At 37.5% G+C, this 23,260-nt stretch overlaps 1 protein-coding gene across 3 annotated transcripts in view; it reads right to left on the bottom strand.

Annotated features, from left to right (window-relative positions):
* ATP6V0A1 (ATPase H+ transporting V0 subunit a1) overlaps positions 1–23,260 on the bottom strand; it is a 73,827-nt gene that overhangs the window by 49,492 nt on the left and 1,075 nt on the right. The window contains exons 2-7 of one of the 3 annotated variants that reach the window (XM_081346517.1): positions 19,712–19,875; positions 17,159–17,237; positions 13,788–13,885; positions 10,965–11,093; positions 4,568–4,671; positions 1,252–1,378 (exon numbers count right to left, since the gene is read on the bottom strand). In XM_081346517.1, the coding sequence (XP_081202643.1) occupies positions 1,252–1,378; positions 4,568–4,671; positions 10,965–11,093; positions 13,788–13,885; positions 17,159–17,237; positions 19,712–19,828 (654 nt within the window). In that variant the 5' untranslated portion in view covers positions 19,829–19,875. The remainder of the gene's footprint in view (positions 1–1,251; positions 1,379–4,567; positions 4,672–10,964; positions 11,094–13,787; positions 13,886–17,158; positions 17,238–19,711; positions 19,876–23,260) is intronic. The other 2 variants (XM_081346518.1, XM_081346519.1) reach the window with 2 other exon arrangements.

Below are 23,260 nucleotides of genomic sequence, written 5' to 3'. Positions count from 1 at the left end.
GAAAACATTTTTCATCAGTAATTTTTTGCACAAACTTAATAAGAATAGTAGCACTTGTTATGACCAGGGTTTTGTTTTTCTTTGTAAGCAGAAATATAAAAAGATAAAAAACTGACAGTAGAAAAAAAAACACCTAGTGGTCCATCAAGTTTGCCCTTTGAGGATTTTTTCTTTTTAATTTATATATTTATTATTTTTAATTATTATTTTTATTTATTTCAATTTTTGTCACACGATGGGCATACATTTATCACAAGCATAAATTCAGTTTAAATTCATTTAAATTCAGTTACTGATAACCGACTCACTACTTCCAGTGAAAATGGATTCCAAGCTTCCACTACTCTTTCTGTGAAGTAATACTTTCTAACATTATTTTTGAACTTCCCTCCTGTTATATCCATGTTCTTGATATTTGCTTAATATTGAAAATACTGCTTTCTACAACCTTATTCACATCATTAATATATTTAAAGGTTTAATCATGTCACCCCTTTTCCCTTCTGTCCTCCAGGCTGTACATATTCAATTCCTCCAATCTGTCCTCATGTTTTGTCCCTCAGACCTTGCATCATATTTGTGGGCCATCTTGATTGACACTTAATAACTGGAAAAGGGGACTGTGCCTCCTGAATCTGCTGGATTTCTCTGTGGCTTTTAAAAATGTCAGACAGATGGCTCAACAATACTGTTTTATCATGATTCCCATCCTCCTTAAGAATGTGATTCCAGACAGGCCAGCAAGATTGCTACTTCTCGTGAGATTTCGATAACCTAACCCTAAGATTTCATAAGATTTTCCATAAGAGTATTGAACTTTGATTTAAATTCATCAATGTACACACATATAATAGCTTTTTTAAAAAAAAATGGCGTCTGCAGCAGACCTACGCATTTTACAGACCACAGGCCACATCTGGTTGTTCCTTGGCTGTACACATGAGATCAACTGGAAATTAGAAATCAAATGTAAGTAAGGACACCCAAGAGGGAGAAGAAAAAACCAGAATCAGGTCCAGTTCTGCATAATTGCTGTCCGCTCCTTCAGTGACTCAAGTTGCATTCACCCACCTCCTCAAGCTGCTTCAAGTGAGTATATGCTGTGCAGGCACAGAAAAGGCCACCAGTAGGGTGGCGGCCTTTTCTGCTCCTGTGCAGCATTCACCCCTCACTTGAAGCAGCCTGAGGAAGTGTCAAATTAATTGCCCTCCCCAGTCTACAGCTTGCTGCTTTAGAAATGGCCACTTATACCGTTACTGGGTCCTCTAGAGGATTTTCAATTTCAGCTTGTCGTAAGAAAACATTTCCACGACACACCCTCCATAGCATTCGCTCAAAGGTCGGGATTCGCTCACGGTTGATCACTCCAGCCACAAATCTAAATACAAGAGAAACCAAACAAAAAGAAGAATATGCAAATAACTATCAATCCAGAAAAAAATGGATGCTGCCATTGCAAAACAAGTAGAATATAAGGGACGGCCCTAATATTTTTAACTGAACCCAGAAAGTAGTATAGACACTATGCAATTTAATAGAAAAATAAAACAAAAGTATTAACTGTATAACTGAATTATGAAATGAACAATTGGGATACTCAATTCTAGAGACTAAATGGATCAAAGTATAAAATGTGCTTGTGATTTAAAAATGAAATTAAATCATTTTCTGTTAATTTATGTTAATTTATACTTCTTAAACATGGAACTTTTCATTTCATAAACATCATGGCAAAAAGAATAATATTATATAAACAGAAATAAACTATCCTGATTTTAAGGACTGGTTCTGGGATATGTTTGCAATCTAATTTTGAAAAGCCTCTAAGTTCCAAAATATTGGCTAGTTTCTGAGTGAAATGAAACTGATACTGTGTGTATATCTTAATAATAAAATCAAACCAATAACCTGAAATGTAGGGAATTGTAATTTAGAGTTTAGGGTACCCTTTCCCAACCAGATTATTCTTTAAATGTATGAATTTCAATTTTCAGAATTCTTACCAATGCTACGCTGGCTGAGAATTCTGAGATCAGGTTAGAAATGGTTAATGTTGATCTTTCTCAATTAAAATCTGTATCTGTGAACTTCAATCTATCTCAGAAATTTATGAATAGAGAAAATTTATGAAGTTGCAATCTATGATTAAAAAAATAGGACAGAAACAACTTGGAATTTTTGTATAATGCATACCTACCATATTTCAATTTGGATTCTTAATAGTCAGCATAAACTAAGGTTTTGTTTGGAGCAATATCAAGGAATGAATGCTACTGTATAATAAGATCAACACTTAGGTACATGCATTCTTAAATTTTTGAAGTTCACCAAGAATACCTGTTATCAAAAAGTACTTGTAAATTCACTGACAATACCAGTTATCAAAAAGTCTTGATATCCATATAAGGAAATACTTTGAGATAGATTTCTGAAAGGAGTACAATCAGAACATAAAATTTAAGGATGATTTAGATCTTGGAAAAACATGATAAATTGCAAATGTTACACATCAGCATTTGAAATTAATACTGATGTTTTTCTGTGTAACTGGGCATTCTTCAATGCTTAATAGCATATTAATAGCATATTAAAAATTAAGATATGCTAAAAAATATCAAGATAGTTATACAATAAAATTACCCCTTATTGACTTTTTGCTGAATAAAAAATACTTGTGATTTATGGGTTTGATGATTTGGAAAGACAGATTATGGAAAGAATAACATTATGATATAGGGCAGGGCTTTTCAACCTTTTCACCCATTTTTCCACTTTTAGGATACGGCAACATCCGAGTACCACCAGTCACTTAGCAAGGTGTCAAAAACTTGATGACCAAAAAAAAAAAAGGAAAAAAGTGATGAAGTACAGGTAGTCCTCGACTTACAACAGTTCACTTAGTGACTGTTCGAAGTTACAATTGCACTGAAAAAAGTGCCCCCCAAGCCACAGTTGAGCAAGACACCTGCCTGCCCACCCGGCAGCGCTCTTCCTCTTATCTGAGGTTTTCATTGTTGTGAGCATTTCTGTTGGATTGGCAGCGGGGGTGGGGTGGGGGGGTGTTTGGTTTTTATTTCCCCTCCCTCTGCTGGGTGGTTTTGGTCACTTCACTTGACCCTGGGATACTGTGGCCGTCATAAATATGAATCAGTTGCCAAGCATCTGAATGTAAATCACAAGACCATGGAGATGCTGCAACATTCCAGCTGACCGGCGCTTCTTCTGGACTCAGCAGAAGCACCGGGATCAGTGCCGAGCTCCAGCTGGAGCCTGGCACTGATCCTGGCGCTTCCGCTGAGCCCTGACAGCCCTGCAGCTCCAGCCATCTCTTGCTCAGGCTTCTGCGGTGCTACCACCAGTTCAGCTCATTCCCCTCCCCCACTACTTTTCTAGGATGGTCGCGTACCACCTTCCAGATATCAATGTACCACAGGTGGTACCCGTACCACTGGTTGAAAAGCCCTGATATAGGGGTAAAATATTAAATGCATTTATAACTGCTGTTAAAATCATAAACCACTTTTTAGCCTTTTTCCTTCTTTTTGCCCTGCTTTGTTTCTTTTCCTTATGTTGTCTCTCATTTATTCATTATTTTTCTTTTCTAAAATCTAGTTTTTATCATTAAAAATAATAAAATTTATTATAAAAATAATTTTTTAAAAAAAACCATTATTAATAGAAGTAAGAGTTTATCAAAATTAATGGCAACAGCTGTGGAAAAATATGTCTCTACGTCAAACAATGCAATATATTGCTTTAAAAGGGATTAAGGAATGCAGGTTGAAGCCCATGTTTGGGCATGGAACTCACTAAAGAATTTGAGCTAGTTACACTTTCCCAAGTCAGCCCATTTCTGAGGATGGTTATGGGAATAAAATGAGAGAGAAGAACAGTATATGCAATATATATTCCTTGGATTCTGAGAAAAGGGTGGGATATAAATCAACAAAGATTAATGAAGTAAAACAAGCATACTGCTGTTCTCCCCAAAATAAATTAAAACTATTTATTTTCTTGGCAACCTTCCTGTGCCCTAATAAGATTTCTAATTTCCTAAATTTAGAATCAAATGAATCAGTTACAATTAACATAAAATTATTTATTATGGCCGTTAGTGAGCCATATCTTATCATCTTCTCCAGATACTTTAAGCAACACCTTAAATAATGAAGTACAATCATTGCTATTCTAGAAATATTGTTGATTATCTGTTAAATTATAATGAAAATGTTTTCAATTTATTACATTCTAATAGCAATAAATACATAAATCAAAGCCTCACTATTTTAGATTAATAAATACTTATTATCCAGTAACTGCTAAGCTTGTAAGCCGCCCTGAGTCTTCGGAGAAGGGCGGGATATAAATGGAATTAAAATTAAAATTAAATTAAATTAAAACTAAATTCACAAATTCAGCTGATAGAGAAAAGATTAATTGCGTAGGACAAGACTGTCAACTTGTACTTTCCTATGCAAGAATAATATTACAAGGTACTGGGGCAATTCTGTTCCTTAACATCAGTACTATATTTTTTATAAAGCACCATTAATTCTGAAAAACATACCCCAATCGCAGTGGGGCCCCTCTTCCTATTTCACTTGGTTCCAACAGCGATGAAGACTCTTCCAACAATTCAGGATCCGCCATCTGCTGATGATGCAATTCAGCCTGAATTCACAAATCAATTAATATCTAATGAAACTAGTTAGTGGCATGCAGGGGATGAGGAACCAGGAGATGGATGAGAAAAAGAAAAGAAGAGAAGAAGAAACAGTGCAAAAGAGGAGAAAGCTTAAAGAAAATATGAGTAAGAGACAAAGCACCTTTATATAGCCGGGGGGGAGGGGAACAAAACACTCGTGATCACAGATATTTCAAGCTGAACACCAATAAGCCTAGATTGCAAGTTAAGCTCCAAAGGAATATGGTAGAAAATAAGCAATTTCCTATTTCTGTTGATCTGCAAAAGGGGATCTTTTTTTAAAATGACAACTTACAACTTAATCATGAGCACCTACTCTGTACTATGGAAAACTACAGGAGTGGTTACAACAAAGAATTCTATGGGTAATCTAGAATCTGAAAATGACACAAAAGGAATCACAGTAATTGCTAAAATAATGAGAAGTTGCCTGGTCAAAGATATTAAACAACATATACAAGGCAGTGTATATTCCATTTTTTAAAAGTGAATTCTGCCTAAATTACAATTAATCAATCTATGCTTGTTCATTTTACATAAATAATTCTGTTTGTGTTAATCCCTGGAATAGTAAAGAATGGGCACTAAAGCACAACTGCTGAGAGTTGTTTTTCCCCCCATAATTTCAGCAGCTATTTCCCCATATATCTTTCTTATTCAAGGGATTAACAACTAAAAACATGTATATAAGGAATGTCACATTTTTAACGACTCCTTATATGACAAGCATCCAAACACATCCAAACAAAAATCTGCAGCTCGAACCACACACTGCGTAATATACTGACCCTCTCTTTGAGATTTCAGTACAGTTAAGCTCACTTTTTTCCAAACATATATCATATTCATCCGAAGGATAGGCAGAAAAAAATGTTTAGTGGTGTGTGTGTTTGTGTGTGTGTGTGTGTGTGTGTAAATATCCAGTCTCTCCCCCCTCCCCTTTTCAATTTAGGGCTGATAACTCCATTGAAATCAATTCTGGAGATTTCCCCACTGATTCCATAAATGCGTGCACATGATACACTTGTATATCTGTGGAAATATTCACAAGAGTTGAGCAGTTCATGTGGCTATGCAACTAACCCCTATTACATCAAACAAATCTTTTCTTAGGCTCATGAGCACAACTCTTTTGTTTCCAAAAGGTGCTAATATGTATGTTTGTTATGCTATCCACATAACTTCTGCTTTGAAACTGAAATGCAGGGTCAGGACATAAGCGGCTTATATTAATAGACTATATAATTAATCAAACTTAAATGCCTGTAAAATAAAATAATCTATTTACAAGATTAACTATTGCTCCAAAAAAATTGCTCTCATGAGAAAAAATGTAACAGAATTGATGTACCCACACATGCTTTTTCCTTCCACCATATGGAATTGAAGGAGTCAGCAAAAAGGTGAGCAAGGCAGGAACCAGCAGTTTCCCCTCTAGCAAGATCTGTTAGAACACAAATCAGAAGCCTTTCCAAGGCTATCAAAACAACCCTAGAGTAACATGCCTATAGAATGACTGATTTCTGCTAAGTGCAATGGACACATTTTCATGGTGTATATGGTTTCATTCTTAGCTACAATAAAGGTCTTGCACACATGCACAGTAAACCAATTCCTGAATAGGGGATTAAAGTGCCTAGAGAGCCAAGATTTATAGCCATGCCAATGTGAGACCTGATAGCAAGAAGTAAAAAAGAGAGAAAGAAAACACGATGGTGATGAGAGTAAGGGGAAGATATAACTGGACAAGGCAGGAAAGAAAAAAACTCCTACTCAGACATAGCAAAATGGTTAAATTCATCAAGCAAACTGTCTCTGCCAAGCAGTAGCTAATCCTCAAAATTCTTTCTCATCAATTCACATGTTTAAAAAAAAATTACTTTTGAAAATAGAATTCTAAATCGTCATGGAAGAAAATCCTTTAATTGCTACTATACAACAACAGCTACTAGACAGCTACTGTAATTCTGTCCAATACTACTGACTGTGCGATTATATGTAATATACACAGCCCTCATTAAATAACCAGGTTATTTTTGCAAAAAGAATGCATGTATACAGCGCATTTGTAAAGAACAATTTGCTTTTTTCTGGAATTCAAATAGTAAGTATATAAAAAGATTTTTAGCTCATCATTCACAGCATTCCTTGCTTAGTGTGACTTCCATTTTTCTTATATAGTGTATTCCATCTCTCTGCAAATAGGATAGAATTCCCAGATAATCTTTATTTCTGTAACTTGTTAGTTGGGAGTCCTGGGAACTTAACTTGCTGAAGCATTAGTGATATAGCTCTGGAAGAATGACAAGGCCACACCTCCAGGGACAACATTACAAGGGATAACCAAAACATTTTTTTCACAAACCACACAGTTAAAAACAATAAAGAAAAGCAAAAGCAGATGAAGCTTTGGAAGGAAAGGTTCTCACCTTCCAATGCATGCAAGGCATTCCTGTAAAATAGATGGCTTTTCATACTTATTTGAAGTTGAAGACATGTATGCATCAGAACAAGCAGCAGGCCATAAAAAAGAGCATGGATTTACCAACCTCAACACAAAAGAATCTACTAAAGAAAATCTCTCACTGAAAAATCTTTAGAGTTTTAACATAATTGGGGAATACAATATATGTTGATTCCCAGGCCAAATACATTCTTTTTGCTTTCTAATTCTTTTCTAATTCTTTTCTAATGCTTTCTAATTCTTTTCTCCTTAAGTAACACCAGCTGCCTGCAATTATTGCAGGTTCGCATCCCACCAGGCTCAAGGTTGACTCAGCCTTCCATCCTTCCGAGGTAGGTAAAATGAGGACCCAGATTGTTGGGGGCAATTAAGCTGACTTTGTAATAATGCCGCTTGGGGTGTGTGTGAAAGCCCTAATAAGCAGGCATATACATAGAATGAAGGCTACTGCTAAGCTTGTAAGCCGCCCTGAGTCTTCAGAGAAGGGCGGGATATAAATGGAATTAAAATAAAATAAAAAAATAAAATAAAATATTTTTTGAAATATTAAGATTCTTTAAACAAGAAGCTCTTTACTGCAATGAATCTTCATTAGTTTCAAGCACTAAAGGATAGTCACTTCTCAAAAAATGTCTTTTTTACATTCCATGGGGCAAAGCATTTTAAAACTCCTGTACAAATGTACACAAAGATATCTACAAAATAATAATGCATCATGTGAATAAGTGTTAATCTTTGTGCTAATATTTGTAATAATAATATCATTTCTGTCATTCCACACAAATATGTTTTCTGTTAAGCTACAATTTTCCTCCTAACATTCCAATATCTGTATCCATTATCATGCTGAATTTCAGCTGTGGACCCACCAAGAAATACAATCAAATGAAAAGGCCAGCCTTCTTTCCTGCAAAACACCTACTCCAGCACACATACAAAGAGCATAAACATACTCAAATGAAGAATCTTGAATTTGCAAATAAAAATTATGATTATTATTGCATTTCAGGAAGTCTTTCCAAAGAAAAGTTAAGAAATAGCAGGGAGGTTCAGGTCCAATTCTGACATTTTAAAATCAAATCTGAGATGCTACCTACCATTAATGGAATAGTTTATTTTTAAAGGCAGGGAAGGTATCTTTCACAAATATTCTTCTGTAAGAATTATGTCAGTATCTCCTCTGCCAAAGCAAGAAACATATGTTCAAAACAGTGGAAAGTAAACCCAATTTATGATCATTATTCATAAGCAACTATATAGGAGAAGCAAGTCAAGATCCTTCCGGCATAAACACATAAAACAGGAAGCATATTTTCAGATTTCCAGCACCTGCAGCAAGGATCACCAAGAGAAGGAAGAAATGACAGATGCAAATGAGAACTAAAGATGTGACATGATGAAAAAAAGAAAGAAATCAGAGGAAAGAAATGGGAACTGCATGCCATTAACCATTACTTTTCCAGTCTTGTTTCAGTCTATTCTGAACACTTATGGTTTATACATTCCGAGATATTATTCCAGTTCTCACTGTACTCTTCACAAGATAAAGATATGAAGAATGAGAAAATGACTAGCAGTCAATAGATTCAAAATCACTGTGTTCTTTTTGATATGCAACGAATGGCTACACTGGCAAAGCAAACATTTTCATTCAGTGAGGCCCAAATTCTATATCTCTACCGCAACTAAATGAAAGTCTGCAAGCCTTGCGAGCCATTTCTTGCCATTAAACAATATTTTTTTAAAAAAACTCTCCCAAACCATTTATAAAATTTTCAAAATGTTGAATTCAGCAATCAGTGTGGTTTAAAAAGGAAGATGGAGCAACTAGATCATGCCACCTTAAAAATTACACCCTAAATTTTGAGTGGTTATGTAAAGCTTTTCAAAGAATGACCATGAAAGAACGCACAACTATAAAGTCTACATTTCAGTGTAAAGTTATAGTATATAGCACAGTATATAGAATCCACAGTGATCAGTCTGTTTAAGATCGTTTCAGACATAGGCATTTTTCCCGTTAGTGATACTATTGTCCACCACATGCTATTTAGAGTATGAAGCTGAAAAGCTCAATTCTCACAATAGCAGGAAAAATACATCAATGTGTCAGGACTGAACCACTTCAAAGTGTATTGGGGTTTAAGTTAAGATAGTTCTTGCATAAAATATCACATATGTAAAAAAATTGGTCATGTGGTTTAGAAGAAATTGTCAAAGTGTAAGAATGTCCAGCACAGGTTGTTCCACATCGATAGTTGATAAAATTCAAGCCAGTATCCTCAACAAACTGCAAGGATCTAAATAACGTAGTTAATTTTCAACTGCCCTTTGGGGGGAAAAGCATTTTTCCAATCATGTCCAAGAGAAAACAACTCAGGAAATATTCAACATGTTACTGGACAATCTACTGAAAAGGAAATAATTAATTATATGCAAGACTAATATAAAAAGAATCACAAGACTTAAAATATTTGCAGGTGATGTTGTCCAATATAATCTGGACCCAAATGTCATTTAAATGAACTCTTAAGCAACTCACAAGGATCAAATACATGCATCTTGACAAGACAAAGAAAAGTTGGACAACAATATGTAGCATCAAGGTTGCATGCTTTTCAAAGCACCACCTTTTCAAGACTGGTTCCATAACTGTTATAACTAAACTTTTTTTAAAAAAAACAGTAGTTGAGCTTTCTTGTCATGGTGGCAGTCATAAAAATAAAATATTTACTTGCATGTGTATACAGAAGCCAATAACTCCAAAACCACAACCTGCAAGCTGATATTCAACATCTGAAGGCACCCAGAACCAATATTGTATAGATTCACAACATGATTATTCATAAGCAAGTGAAAGCAGACATAGCTGCAGACTTTTTAAAAGAAAATATAAATCATTCTGTTTACACAACAAATTTCTTCTTGTAGCACTGCATTAGATTTCATATCTTTAGCATATTCAAGCAATTACCGAAAATGCACACAAAAAACAGTTTTTACATAATGTTTGTAAACTGAAACATTAAAACTGAGCATCCTAAATCTGAATGTATACCTGACCATCAGGTATAGCCCAGTAACAGGATTTCTGGAAAGGAAAGTTTTGACTTACATTACTTTTTGCAATGAAAATATTTGTAGATACAGATTTCTCAGATTCCTCCCTTTTCTTTTTTCCTGAAGCCAAACAAGACTACAAAAATTTTAATCAATTCTTAATCTACAGATTTGGAAGAAAAATGTTTCAGATAAGTGACTTTAGGACCTCAGGCCACTAAAATTATGGCTTATAGCAATGATACAGTAGGTATGGTGTTGTTCTTCACAATTTTTGGACTACAATTTTTAGATGCTTGAGACAATTAAGTCAACAGTCAAGGAGAATAAGGAATGTAGGATAAAAATGTATAAGGCAATTGTCTTTCCCTGGTTTAAACATATAAGGATATTCAATCACTTCTGCTTTAGCATTGTGCTCTAAAAATATAGCATTTTATGTCTTTGTACCTCTCTAAGCTCTCTTTCCTACCTAACTGTAAAACATGCTTGGAGATATTCCAAATCCTTGTGTGCCTGGAAAATGTCCTAAAAACTAGGAGTACAAATAGATTTTTCTATGACCAATTCCCAAACTTTCATGAATGATGAAAAACAATTTACAAGAACTCCTCAGAAGCAAATAGAGCTGCTGACCCAAACTGCCACTTAAGTAGGCATTTGTAAGAAGGAAAACAGTGGGTTATGATGGGCTGGCCCAGATGATAAGAATTGAAAACATTCCGATATTCTGACCTCATCAAAAAACTGTTGAGTTTTTCGCAGTATGAATTTCAACTCTGTTAGCTCTAGGAAATTCCTTTTCAGGGCTTCCTGATTGGTGTTGATCTCCTTGAGCTCATTCTCTATTTTCTCAAAGTTTGCCTAGAAAGCGGTAGGGAAGGAAACAAGAAAAAGTAAAGCAATATACTTTAGACATGTTTATTTTTTTTATTGTGCATATTAATGTACATTTTAATGAGGAGTCATGGAATTTAAATTGCTTCTGCTTCATCACCTCACATCTATCTCTTCACCTATCTCCACCCTTTTGTCCATCCTACACGTTGCTAGCTACCCTACCTAATGATCTCACCTAGCGACCATACAGTCCTTGTGTAACAACCACAACCAGGACTGCAGAAACTACCATAGCGAATCAGCAACATATTACAGGATGATGTGCTTAATTACCACTTTGCTGATTCTGATCCCAATTAGGGTTGTAATCCAAAGATCTGTATTATCCGAACTGTATCTTTCTTCCAGTATTTTTCCTAATCAACACAGAATTTTAAATACTGTATTTTTCGGACCATAAGACGCACTTTTTTCCCCAAAAGTGGAGGGGAAAACGAGGGTGCGTCTTATGGTCCGAAGGTGATCCGTATAGCCAGCCCCAACCTCCGCAAGCGGAAAGCAAGGGAGATTGCCAGGAGCACGAATCGGCACATGCTGAGAAACGCCGATCTCACGCTCCTGCAATCTCCCTCGCTCGATTTCAGCTTTCCTTGCTACAAGAGAAAGCAGGCTGAAACGGAGCGAGGGAGATTGCCAGGAACGCAAATCGGCCGATCTCGCTCGTGCTGCTGCAATCTCCCTCGCTTCGTTTCAGCCTGCTTTCTCTTGTAGCAATCTCCCTCTCTCTGAAACCAAGAGAGGGAGATTGCAGCAGCGTGAGATCAGCCAATTTGCGTTCCTGGCAATCTCCCTCGCTCCGTTTCAGCTTGCTTTCTGCAAGAGAAAGCCGGGCCGCAGGGCCACCTCCCTGGGTACTGCTCTAACTTAGAGAGGGAAGGACAAAGAGGGAGGGAAGGAAGGAAGGAAAGAAGGAAGGGACAATGGGAGAGGGAAGGAGAGAAAATAAAGAGAGAGGGAGAGAAAGAGAAAGAAAGGGAGAGAAAGAGGGAGAGAGGAGAAAGAAAGGGAGAGAGAGAAAGAGGGAGAGGGAAAGAGGGAGAGAAAGAAAGAAAGGGAGAGAGACAAGGAGAAAGAAAGAGGGAGAGAAATAGAGGGAGAGAGAGAAAGGGAGAAATAGAGGGAAAGAAAAATAGGGAGAAAGGGAGAGAGAGAGAAGGAGAAAGAAAGGGAGGGAAATAGAGGGAGAGAGAAAGAGAGAAATAGAGGGAAAGAGAAAAATAGGGAGAGAGAGAGAAAGAGGGAGAGAGAGGAGAGAGGGGAGAGGGGGGGAGAGGGAGAGAGAGAGAAGAGGAGAGAAGAGAGAGAAATTAAATTAGTGACATGATTGTTAAGTGAATCTGGTTTCCCCATTAACTTTGCTTGTCAGAAGGTTGCAAAAGGCAATCACATGACCCTGAAACAATGTGACCATCATAAATATCAATCGATTGCCAAGCATCCGAATGTAAATCACATGACCCTGGGGATGCTGCAACGGTCATAAGTGTGAAAAATGGTCATAAGTCACTTTTTTCAGTGCCGTTGTAACTGAACAGTCACTGGGCGACTGGTGGTACTCGGACATTGCCTTGTCCTAAAAGTGGTGCAATGGATGAAAAGGTTGAAAAGCCCTGTTTTAGTATACCGGTACTATTTGGTTCAGAATATTTTTGTTTCTTGTTTTCCTGCTCTAAAAACTGGGTGCGTCTTATGGTCAGGTGTGTCTTATGGTCCGAAAAATACGGTATGTGAAATACTTCTCCCTGCCTAATATCGACAATAATGCTAATATCAACACAACCACATAATTCAATATCGAAGCAGCAGTATTTCAAAAGAAGCTCAATGACACCTGTTTAACTATCTTTTCTCCGCAAAAAAACACTGCACCCCACAAAATTGAACTAGAATGATCTCTCAGTTCTAAGCTGCTCCTTGGCTTATTTGCTTCTTCTATTTCCCTCTGCTGAACACTCACTCACATTCTGATAGCAAGCAGTAGCAGGAATGTGAAATGGTGTCAGGGAAGGAAAAAAGAGGTTTGATGGTTTATGAGCATCAGTGCTGAATCACTATACTGTGACAAAAAATTGAAGGAGGTAACAAGGCAGAAAATAAGAAACAGGGAATGGAAAAAGATACGGCTATGTCACAAAAAGTAGGAAACAAGGGAGATTTGGGTCCTAGAATTAATCTATGTCAATATGCCTATTTCCCTATGATATGATATACACTGTTATATCCAGGTGCTGATTTTCACTGGAATGTACGAAATCTGTTTATTTTTCTCATTTCTCTTACTAGCATAGTACTACTTCTTGTAAAAAGTTTCTGATACTACAGCAATCTGTCTAGTTTTATTATCAAAGTCTTGCTATTTATGATGTTGTAGCCTTTATTTAACGTATTTCTATGGCTTTATATATTTTATAATGAAAAGTAGAACATTTATAGCTAAATATAAAGTATCCTAATTTACTATAGCTATTCACTAAAAAACAATACTCAAGAGATTTGCTAAGGAAAAATAATGTATTTTGCACTTTTTTCTAAGCTATTCACTTAGCTTATATTAATACCATGAGGAGGCATATTAATAATAATGCATTTGTATAGCCCTCTCTGCAGAAAAAATAGTTTTGCATTGTCAACATGCAACACTTTATATGACGCATTTACCTCCAAGTCAATCATGTCTCGAGGAAATGGCACTTCCGGATTCTCTCCGGTGTCTGTGATGGGGATATTGGCCTTCTTAATTTCTTTTTCCACAAATCCTGAAAAAAAATCACAGTCATAATGGCATAATGGATTAAAGATATGCGGTATTATATAAAACAAATCAATGATTCCCAAATCCATAAATTCAATTTATTCCTCCATTCCCCAAACATCTCCGTTAAAAAACAAAAGATACATAAAGGGGTAAATATTAAAATTTTAAATTGTATACTCTTTAATTATATTTCTACAATGTCACCTTGAGCTCCTGAACAAAAGTCAGGAAATAAATAAATAAATTCACTATTCTAACTAGCATGTTATCATAATACAGAATGCACTTCTTTTCCAGGCAAGGACCATATTCATACTTTGAAAGTACGTAGAGATCACAATCCAAAAAACTGGGGGACTAAATAAGAGCCTACCATATCTTTGTTTAAACTGAATTATTATTAAATATAGTTACTGAACACTTTCCACTCCTATACTTACTGAAAATTCTTGTCACATTAAAAATATAATTTAATAAGAATTTCCAATAGCCTTTGGTAGCTGCACACCAGAGCTTCAAGGTATTCACTCAGTTCTGTGCTATTCAAATCTGAATTATGGAAAAATTGTGTTTTAATATCTATTTGTAATCAAATTTGGTAAAAAGGTTCTCTACAGTTGCAAGAAAAAGTATGTGAACCCTTTGGAATTACGTGGAGTTTTGCATGAATTGGCCATAAAATGCGCTCTAAACGTCATATGTCACAATAGAAAAACACAGTCTGCTTAAAATAACACTACACAAACATTAGCTGTTGTCATGTTTTAACTGAACATAAGATGGAAACATTCACAGTGCAGGGTGGAAAAAGTATGTGAACCCCTAGCCTAATGACTTCTCCAAGAGCTAATTGGAGCCAGGAGTGAGCCAACCTTGACTCCAATCAGTGTGATGATATTGGATGTGTTGCTGACAGCCGTCCTGCCCTTTAAAAACACACACCTGTTTTGGGTTTACTGGTCTCAAGAAGCACTGTCTGATGTGAACCATGCCTCGCAGAAAAGAGCTCTCAGAAGACCTACGATCAAGAATTGTTGACTTGCATGAAGCTGGAAAGGGTTACAAAAGTATCTCCAAAAGCCTTGACGTTCATGTGTCCACGGTAAGACAGACTGTCTACAAATGGAGAAAGTTTAGCACTGTTGCTACTCTCCCTAGGCATGGTCGTCCTGTAAAAATGACTGCAAGAGCACAGTGCATAATGCTTAATGAGGTAAAGAAGAATCCTAGAGTGTCAGCTAAAAACCTACAGAAATCTCTGGCACATGCTAACATTTTTGTTGACACATCTACAATAAGGAAAACATTAAACAAGAATGGAGTACATGGGAGGACACCACGGAGGAAGCCATTGCTGTCCAAAAAAAATATTGCAACACGTTTGAAGTTTGCAAAAGAGCACCTGGATGTTCCACAGCACTACTGGCAAAATATACTGTGGACAGATGAAACCAAAATTGAGTTGTTTGGTAGAAACACACAACACTATGTGTGGAGAAAAAAAGGCACAGCACACCAATATCAAAACCTCATCCCCACTGTAAAACATGGCGGAGGGAGCATCATGGTTTGGGGCTGCTTTGCTGCCTCAGGGCCTGGACGGATTGTTGTCATTGATGGGAAAATGAATTCCAGAGTTTATTTTTTTATTTATTTATTTATCAGGACATTTTGCAGGAAAACGTACGACCATCTGTCCGCAGCGGATGGGTGATGCAACAGGACAATGACCCAAAGCATACAAGTAATTCAACAAAACAATGGCTTCAACAGAACAGAATACGCCTTCTGGAGTGGCCTAGTCAGAGTCCTGACCTCAACCCGATTGAAATGCTGTGGCATGACCTTAAGAGAGCGATTCACACCAGACATCCCAAGAATATTGCTACACTGAAACAGTTTTGTGAAGAGGAGTGGTCCAAAATTACTCCAGATCGTTGTGCAGGTCTGATCTGCAACTACAGGAAACGTTTGGTTGAGGTTATTGCTGCCAAAGGAGGGTCAACTAGTTATTAAGTCCAAAGGTTCACATACTTTTTCCACCCTGCACTGTGAATGTTTCCATCTTATGTTCAATTCAAACATGACAACAGCTAATGTTTGTTTAGTATTATTTTAAGCAGACTGTGTTTTTCTATTGTTGTGACTTACATGACGTTTAGAGCGCATTTTATGGCCAATTCATGCAAAACTCCACGTAATCCTAAAGGGTTCACATACTTTTTCTTGCAACTGTATCTTTTCTTTTGGTCCTCATCTTATTAGCTCTAAATCTAAGTTTAAGGTTAATTCTGCCAACATATATGTATGGAATGCTAGAGCAAGCACAAAGAGACTCCTATGCTCCTAGGCCTTTTTCCCAGCATCTACAGGATGTATCACAGAGATATAAAAATATACAGCAGGGAGAGGGACATCCACAATTTCTTCATTCTACTTGGTTTTTTAAAAAAATTAAAAGCAGTAAAACAGGAAGCAGCTGGCAATATTTATAAAGATGTTTGAGATATCAGACAAAATGGTTGCTAATCAACATTACAGAGCTGGCTTCAATATGTTACATCAACTTGCATCCAAAAATTGAATAAGCAATTTATCCACAAAGAATAGTTTATTGTGATAAAGGTATTTTATTTAAGATACACAACAAACTAAAATACAATAAGGTTTGTCTATTTTTGGCTTAGCGTATTAATAAAAAATAGCTTAGCATTATCTATGAACCCAGTCAATTTTGATTCACAGGTAATCCTCATTTAATGTCAGTAATTGGAATCAGAATTTCCATCACTAATGTGATCATGAAATACAAAATCATATAATTTCACTGCTTAGCAATATAAATTCAGGCACTTCTGGTTGCCATAGTTAAGTAAATCACAAGTGAGGATGTCACATGGTTGCCATTTGTGATCTCCTGTCATATTGCCTATTGACTTTGCTTATAAGAAGCCAGAAAAGAAGGTCACAAATGGCCATCACATGACCTAAGGATACTGTGATGACACAATCGCATGGCCATGAGGATGCTATGCCAATTTAAATATGAGTTAAGTATGAGTTAATAAGTTAACTTCAAATATTGTTAAGTGCCATTAATTCAGTACCACTGTAAGTTTGAATGGCTGCTGAATGAGTAGTTGTTAAGTGAGAACCACCTGTATTCATGTCAGAACTGACACTAAGTGTGAATCTAGAGTATATACAAATATATACACAACCTAATTCAGTCCTATAAATCTATACAAAGAGTACAAATAAAAGAATGACGTACTGAGCTTCCTGTCCATCTCTTCACATCTTCTGACTTCGTTAACAAATTTACGTTGGAACACATTCACATCAGGGTTTAGCTGTCAATAAATGCATGTAATTATAATGACATATACTAGTATATATAAAACCCTGAATAGACTGTAACTCTCTGCCCACAACTTCACATCTACCAATAGCTAATCTTTTTGGAAGTGAAATTTCAGAAACTAGTTCAACAATCTGAGCCCTGGATTTTCAGAGGACAAAATGGCAGACTGAAGATAGCTCCACAAAACGCAGAACCAATGACTGCAGCGAAGAAGCTTTCACTTGGGGGAGTAGAGTGGCTCTTCAAATCTCTTTGGACAAAGAGAGACAGCAGATGGCCTACAAATGCTCATTTGGTTGCACCTCAGGAGGATACAAAAGAGTGGATTCTGGAAGATTTTGAGCACTGAGAGACAAGAAAATAGTCATCTTGCTCAAACAGTTTGACTTTTAAAAGCAGCTGGCGCTTTTAAAAGAACACCAAGTTTGCATACTTTCTTTTCTAATCATATTGGGAAATTGTTTACTTTTCCACTACTAGAAATTTCTGTGACAGCAAAGCTGAAAATACTTGATGAGTCTTCTTTCAATCCTTAATGAATTTTTTTAAAAAAATTGAGATAAACACCAAAAAGTTAATAAAGACTTTGATTTTAAAAGTTGTAAATGGATTTATTTATGTAAAATATTTATACAGTCGCTCATCTTATATTGAATTCTGGGCAACTCTCAATTAACAATTAAAACAATACCTCTGTGTGTGTGTGTGTGTGTGAAGCCATAAACATTAAAAACCTGGCACCAAAATTGTGCATCCACATGCACTACTTCATTAAATCCTCTCATCCACCTCACCTTATCCCAGCACTTGAAGGAAAAGCCAAATCTAAAATACTTTTCAGAAGGCTAGGAGGATGGAAGACTGCCAAACTTCAAGGAGAAAGGTGTTCCACAGAGCAGAGGCTCCTATAGAAAAGACATGCTACCTAGATCCCATAATATAGCAACACTCAAAGGAAGGGACTAGGAGCATGCCTACCATGGCTGAGCCATTCCTTCTTGAAATAAGGTTTTGGAACTAATTACAAAGAATCCTTCTTATGGGAAAATGCTTTCCTTTGAATTATTTTTTTAAAAATAAGACTTTAAAAATTGGACACTAGACAAAACAAAAAGAAACTAAAGAATTGGGTATGTCTAGTTTAATGAAAAGAAGGACGAGGGGTGACATGATAGCAGTGTTCCAATATCTCTGGGGCTGCCACAAAGAAGAGGGAGTCAAGCTATTCTCCAAAGCGCCTGAAAGCAGGACAAGAAGCAACAGATGGAAACTAGTCAAGGAGAGAAGCAACCTAGAACTAAGGAGAAACTTCCTGACAGTTAGAACAACTAACCAGTGGAACAACCTGCCTCCAGAAGTGGTGAATGCTCCAACACTGGAAGTTTTTAAGAAGAGGCTGGACAGCCATTTGCCTGAAATGGTATAGGGTTTTCTGCCTGAGCAGGGGGCTGGACTAAATGACCTCCAAGGTCCCTTCCACTTTATTATTATTATTACTACAATTAAAGGAAAACAAACTCAACTAAGCAGAATGAAGTAAAATATTTCAACACTGAACACATTAACGGATATTTTTGAACAATGGACTCAGAACTCAATTTTAAAAGTGTCTGCCTCTATAGACTGTGTTTAAAAGATGCTGGAAAATGAGTATTACCTGATATTGAGCCTGATTTGAAAATTTGTTTAAAATGACAGATTACAAAAATGACATAGAAAAAGACATTTACACTGAAATATTGCACAAAAGAAATTGGTGTCTCGATAAATAAAAGAAACAGACAAAACAATGACCTGGATATGTTTGCTGTTTTAGATTTACTTTACAGAGGCTTGTTAAAACTTTGAAGAACTATATGAGATGGGACAAAAAAAAAATAAAAAAAATAAAAAAAATAAGTTCTAGGAGTTAATTTGAAGGAATAAAAGATCAAGATTGTTAAAAGTAAAAAGAATATAAATTTGATATATTTGATCAAAATTAAAACAGATATGTTGTTACCTCTGGTAACCTTTAATGGACTTTTGCTAACATCAAGACTGAAACGACAGTTTTATGGATTTGTATGGATGGGATATAGAAAGATCATTTGTTGTATTTTAAGAGAGGGTGACAAATTATTAAAATTGTTCATACATATGGTAATGAAGAATGGAGTCACTTCTTTATAGATCTTTACTATATTTTTATTTTTTTCTTTATTTTCTATTATTTCTATTCTTTGTCTTTTTCCTTTTCTTCAGCTTTTACTCTATTTTTCTTTTTGTTTGTAATAGTTTTTGCTACTGTAATTGTAATTTTAATAAGATTACTTAAAAATGTATAGCAGTTACTAATCACAGGGCTGAATTATCACATACTTAATTGAAAGATCTCTCATTAATGCTCTTGAAAGAAAAATTCTGAGCATAAAATCATTTGAAACATAATAACTATATTAAAGAATCAAAGCAAACACGTACATCTCGAAACTGGACCTTCCCAAGTTCTCCCAATTCACTGACACAGCAGTATGCTGCTTCAGACTGAAGGAAAAGTTGTGCAAGGGTCATTTCCTCACTTCGGAAGAGCTCACCCATGGTGAAAAAAAGAAGCCAGTCAAATTAGGATCAGAATCTTCATATACCTTAAGAAGAAGAAAAAAGCCATTAAGATAAGTTTGCATAAATCCTTCATGGGGTCTATACATCTGAATTAATTTCAGATCTGAAATTTTACAAACTACTCTTGAAGCAGGGGTAAAAATGTTTAACTTCTGATATGACTTTAATAGTAACAAATTATCAGGGTGTTCTTAGGAAATAAAAATAATCGGTAGGCTTTATATGAATTAGGAAAACAGAAAATTGGAAGGCCAGAGGGATAGCAGTGAACAACTTCTGTATCACTAGTTTACTATCTATTAAATCAGGGGGCCCCAACCTATGCATCGCGGCCCATCCTGTTGGCTGGGAATAGATGGCGAGCCCCTCCCCGTTCCCAGTAGCACTGCTACGTGGGCACTAGTGACCCCATTTGTGCATGTGTAGGGATGCTAGCACCATTGCCAGCATCACATGGGGGCTGATGGCCTGTATGCACATGTGCATGCTAGCGTGCGTGCCATGGGCACGCATGTGCCATTTGCACATATGTGCAAGCATCAGCAGAGGATATGGGTGTGCGTGGCCCACTTGCTCATGCATGCACACAGTAGCGCCACTGTTGTGCACATGCCCATTTGCCCATGCACACATGGGGCCATGTGTGCACACGTTTCCCTGCTGCTCTCTTTCCTTCCAGGCTGCGAAGCCGGAAAGGTTGGGGAACTCTGTATTAAAAGACTGTTTTGTATGTGGCAATGTGGATTATGAGAGTCATTTTCTGGCATGCTCAGTTTACCCTCAATATCAAGTCTGACCAATAACTTCCAAAAGACTACCATATCTGATCTTTTGAATGTGTAAGACATCCATATATCTGTAATTATTTAGAGCCGTGGTGGTGCAGTGGTTAGAATGTAGTACTGCAGGCTAACTCACTGCTCACTCCAGGTGTTCAATTCTGACCGGCTCAAGGCTGACTGAGTCTTCCATCCTTGCAAGATTGGTAAAATGAGGACCCAGATTGTTGGGGGCCAATATGCTGACTCTGTAAACCACTGTGAAGAGGTATATTAGTCTAAGTGCCATTTGCTATTTCAATCCTTAGAAGCTGCAGTATAACGTTACCAGTAGGTTCCAGTGACTTCTATGTACCATTAATGCCTCTTATGTGCCATTCAAATAATCCCAATTTAGGCAGCTCATTTGCAGATAATTCAGCCTTGAACCTAAAGCTTCAAACATCAGCTTTCGTCCGGTCTCCAACCTTCGCTTTCTTGCGAAGGTTGTTGAGAGTGTGGTGGCGCATCAGCTCCCTCTGGTCCTGGATGAAGCGGATTATCTAGACCCGTACCAATCGGGTTTCAGGCCCGGGTACAGCACGGAGACGGCATTGGTCGCGCTGGTGAATGATCTCTGGAGGGCTCGGGACAGGGGACATTCCTCTGTTCTAGTCCTATTAGACCTCTCAGCGGCTTTCGATACCATCGACCATGGTATCTTGCTGCGGCGTCTCAGGGGATTGGGAGTGGGAGGCACGGTTTTACAGTGGTTCTCCTCCTATCTCCAGGGACGTTCGCAGTCGGTGTTGACAGGAGGGCAGAGGTCGACCGCGAGGTCTCTCGTTTGTGGAGTTCCTCAGGGGTCGGTCCTCTCGCCTCTCCTGTTCAACATCTATATGAAACCGCTGGGTGAGATCATTCGTGGTTTTGGAGTTGGGTATCATCAGTATGCTGATGATACCCAGCTTTTTCTTTCGACCCCAAACCACCCCAGTGATGCCCTCGACGTGATGTCCCGTTGCCTGGAGGCGGTCCGGGTCTGGATGGGGAGGAACAGACTTCAACTCAACCCCGACACGACTGAGTGGCTTTGCATACCTTCATCCCGGGTTTATTCGGATATTCCATCTCTTTCTATGGGGGGTGAATTATTACCCCCTGTAGATAGGGCTCGCAACTTGGGAGTCCTCCTAGATTCACGGCTCACCTTGGAAGACCACATAGTTGCTGTGACTAGGGGGGCTTTCGCCCGGGTTCGCCTGGTGCGCCAGTTGCGGCCCTATCTAAGCCGGGATGATTTATGCACGGTCACTCATGCGCTCGTGACCTCTCGTCTAGACTACTGCAACGCTCTCTACATGGGGCTGCCCTTGAGGACCACCCGGAGGCTCCAACTGGTACAGAATGCAGCCGCGAGAGTTGTGTTGGGAGTCTCCCGATACTCCCATGTTACACCTCTGCTCCGTGAGCTGCATTGGTTACCAGTTGTCTTTCCGGTGAGATTCAAGGTACTAGTAATGGTGTTTAAAGCCCTACATGGCAGGGGTCCGGAGTACCTTAGGGAACACCTGCTGCCGGCATCAACCTCCCTGCGCCCTGTGCGTTCCCACAGAGAGGGTCTCCTCAGGGTGCCGCCGATCAGAGAATGTCGATTGGTGGCTCCCAGGGGGAGATCCTTCTCTGTGGGCGCTCCGGAGCTTTGGAATCAGTTACCGGTAGAGCTCCGGATGGCGCCCGATCTTCGCTCCTTTCGCCGCGATCTGAAGACGTTTTTGTTTGCACAAGCCGGCCTGGCCTGATGGGGGATTGGTGGGGTTTTATTTTTGTATTTTATTGTAGTATTTTGGGGGTTTTTTATAAATGTAATATATTAATTGTTTTAACGGGCAACTATTTAATCTCCTTTTAATATTTGTAACTTTGTATTTTATTCTTGCCCTGTGAACCGCCCTGAGTCCTTCGGGAGAAGGGCGGTATAGAAATATTAATAAATCAAATCAAATCAAAATCAAATCAAATCAGCTCATCTCATAACATCAAACAGTATCTTCTATTTTAGAAATACTAATGGTACTTTATAGTTGACAGCTATTTCAGTTAAGGAGCTTTTTTTTTTTTGCCCCTATCATGCTGCGGCAAATTCACCTGTAGCCCAAAGATTCAAATTTCAATTTTCGGAACACACCCTTATCCAGAGCTCATAGACTGGGGATCCATGGAAGCAAAGAATACTTGGTACTGTGGCATCTCCAATAAAGGTCATAAAATGCAAAGGCACTAATTATATGCTTATAGACATGAAATTGCTAAGCAAACAGATACGTCTAAGCAAATCCATGAAATATTTGAATTCTCATCAACCAAAATGCATTGTTCTCTATCTAGAAAGCATCACTTATTAATTGCTAACACAAGCACTTTAAAGAATGCCTTACTATGCTTCCTATTAGTGAATTAAGCATGCCAATAAACAGAATTATATTATCCACTTGAGAACGTGGAGAACCTGAACAGCTTTCAAAAGATTTGTATTTCCTCTTTTTAAACAATAGGATACACAATAAGTTTTAATTTATGTATATTATAGTTTGCATTAAAAATGATACAGGCAAGCTACCATTCAAAGTTAACTGGAAACCACAAGGTA

This window comes from Vipera berus (genome assembly GCF_964194415.1).
Source record: "Vipera berus genome assembly, chromosome: Z".
Classification (NCBI taxonomy): Eukaryota; Metazoa; Chordata; class Lepidosauria; order Squamata; family Viperidae; genus Vipera; species Vipera berus.
This window is presented reverse-complemented; position numbering and strand designations above follow the sequence as displayed.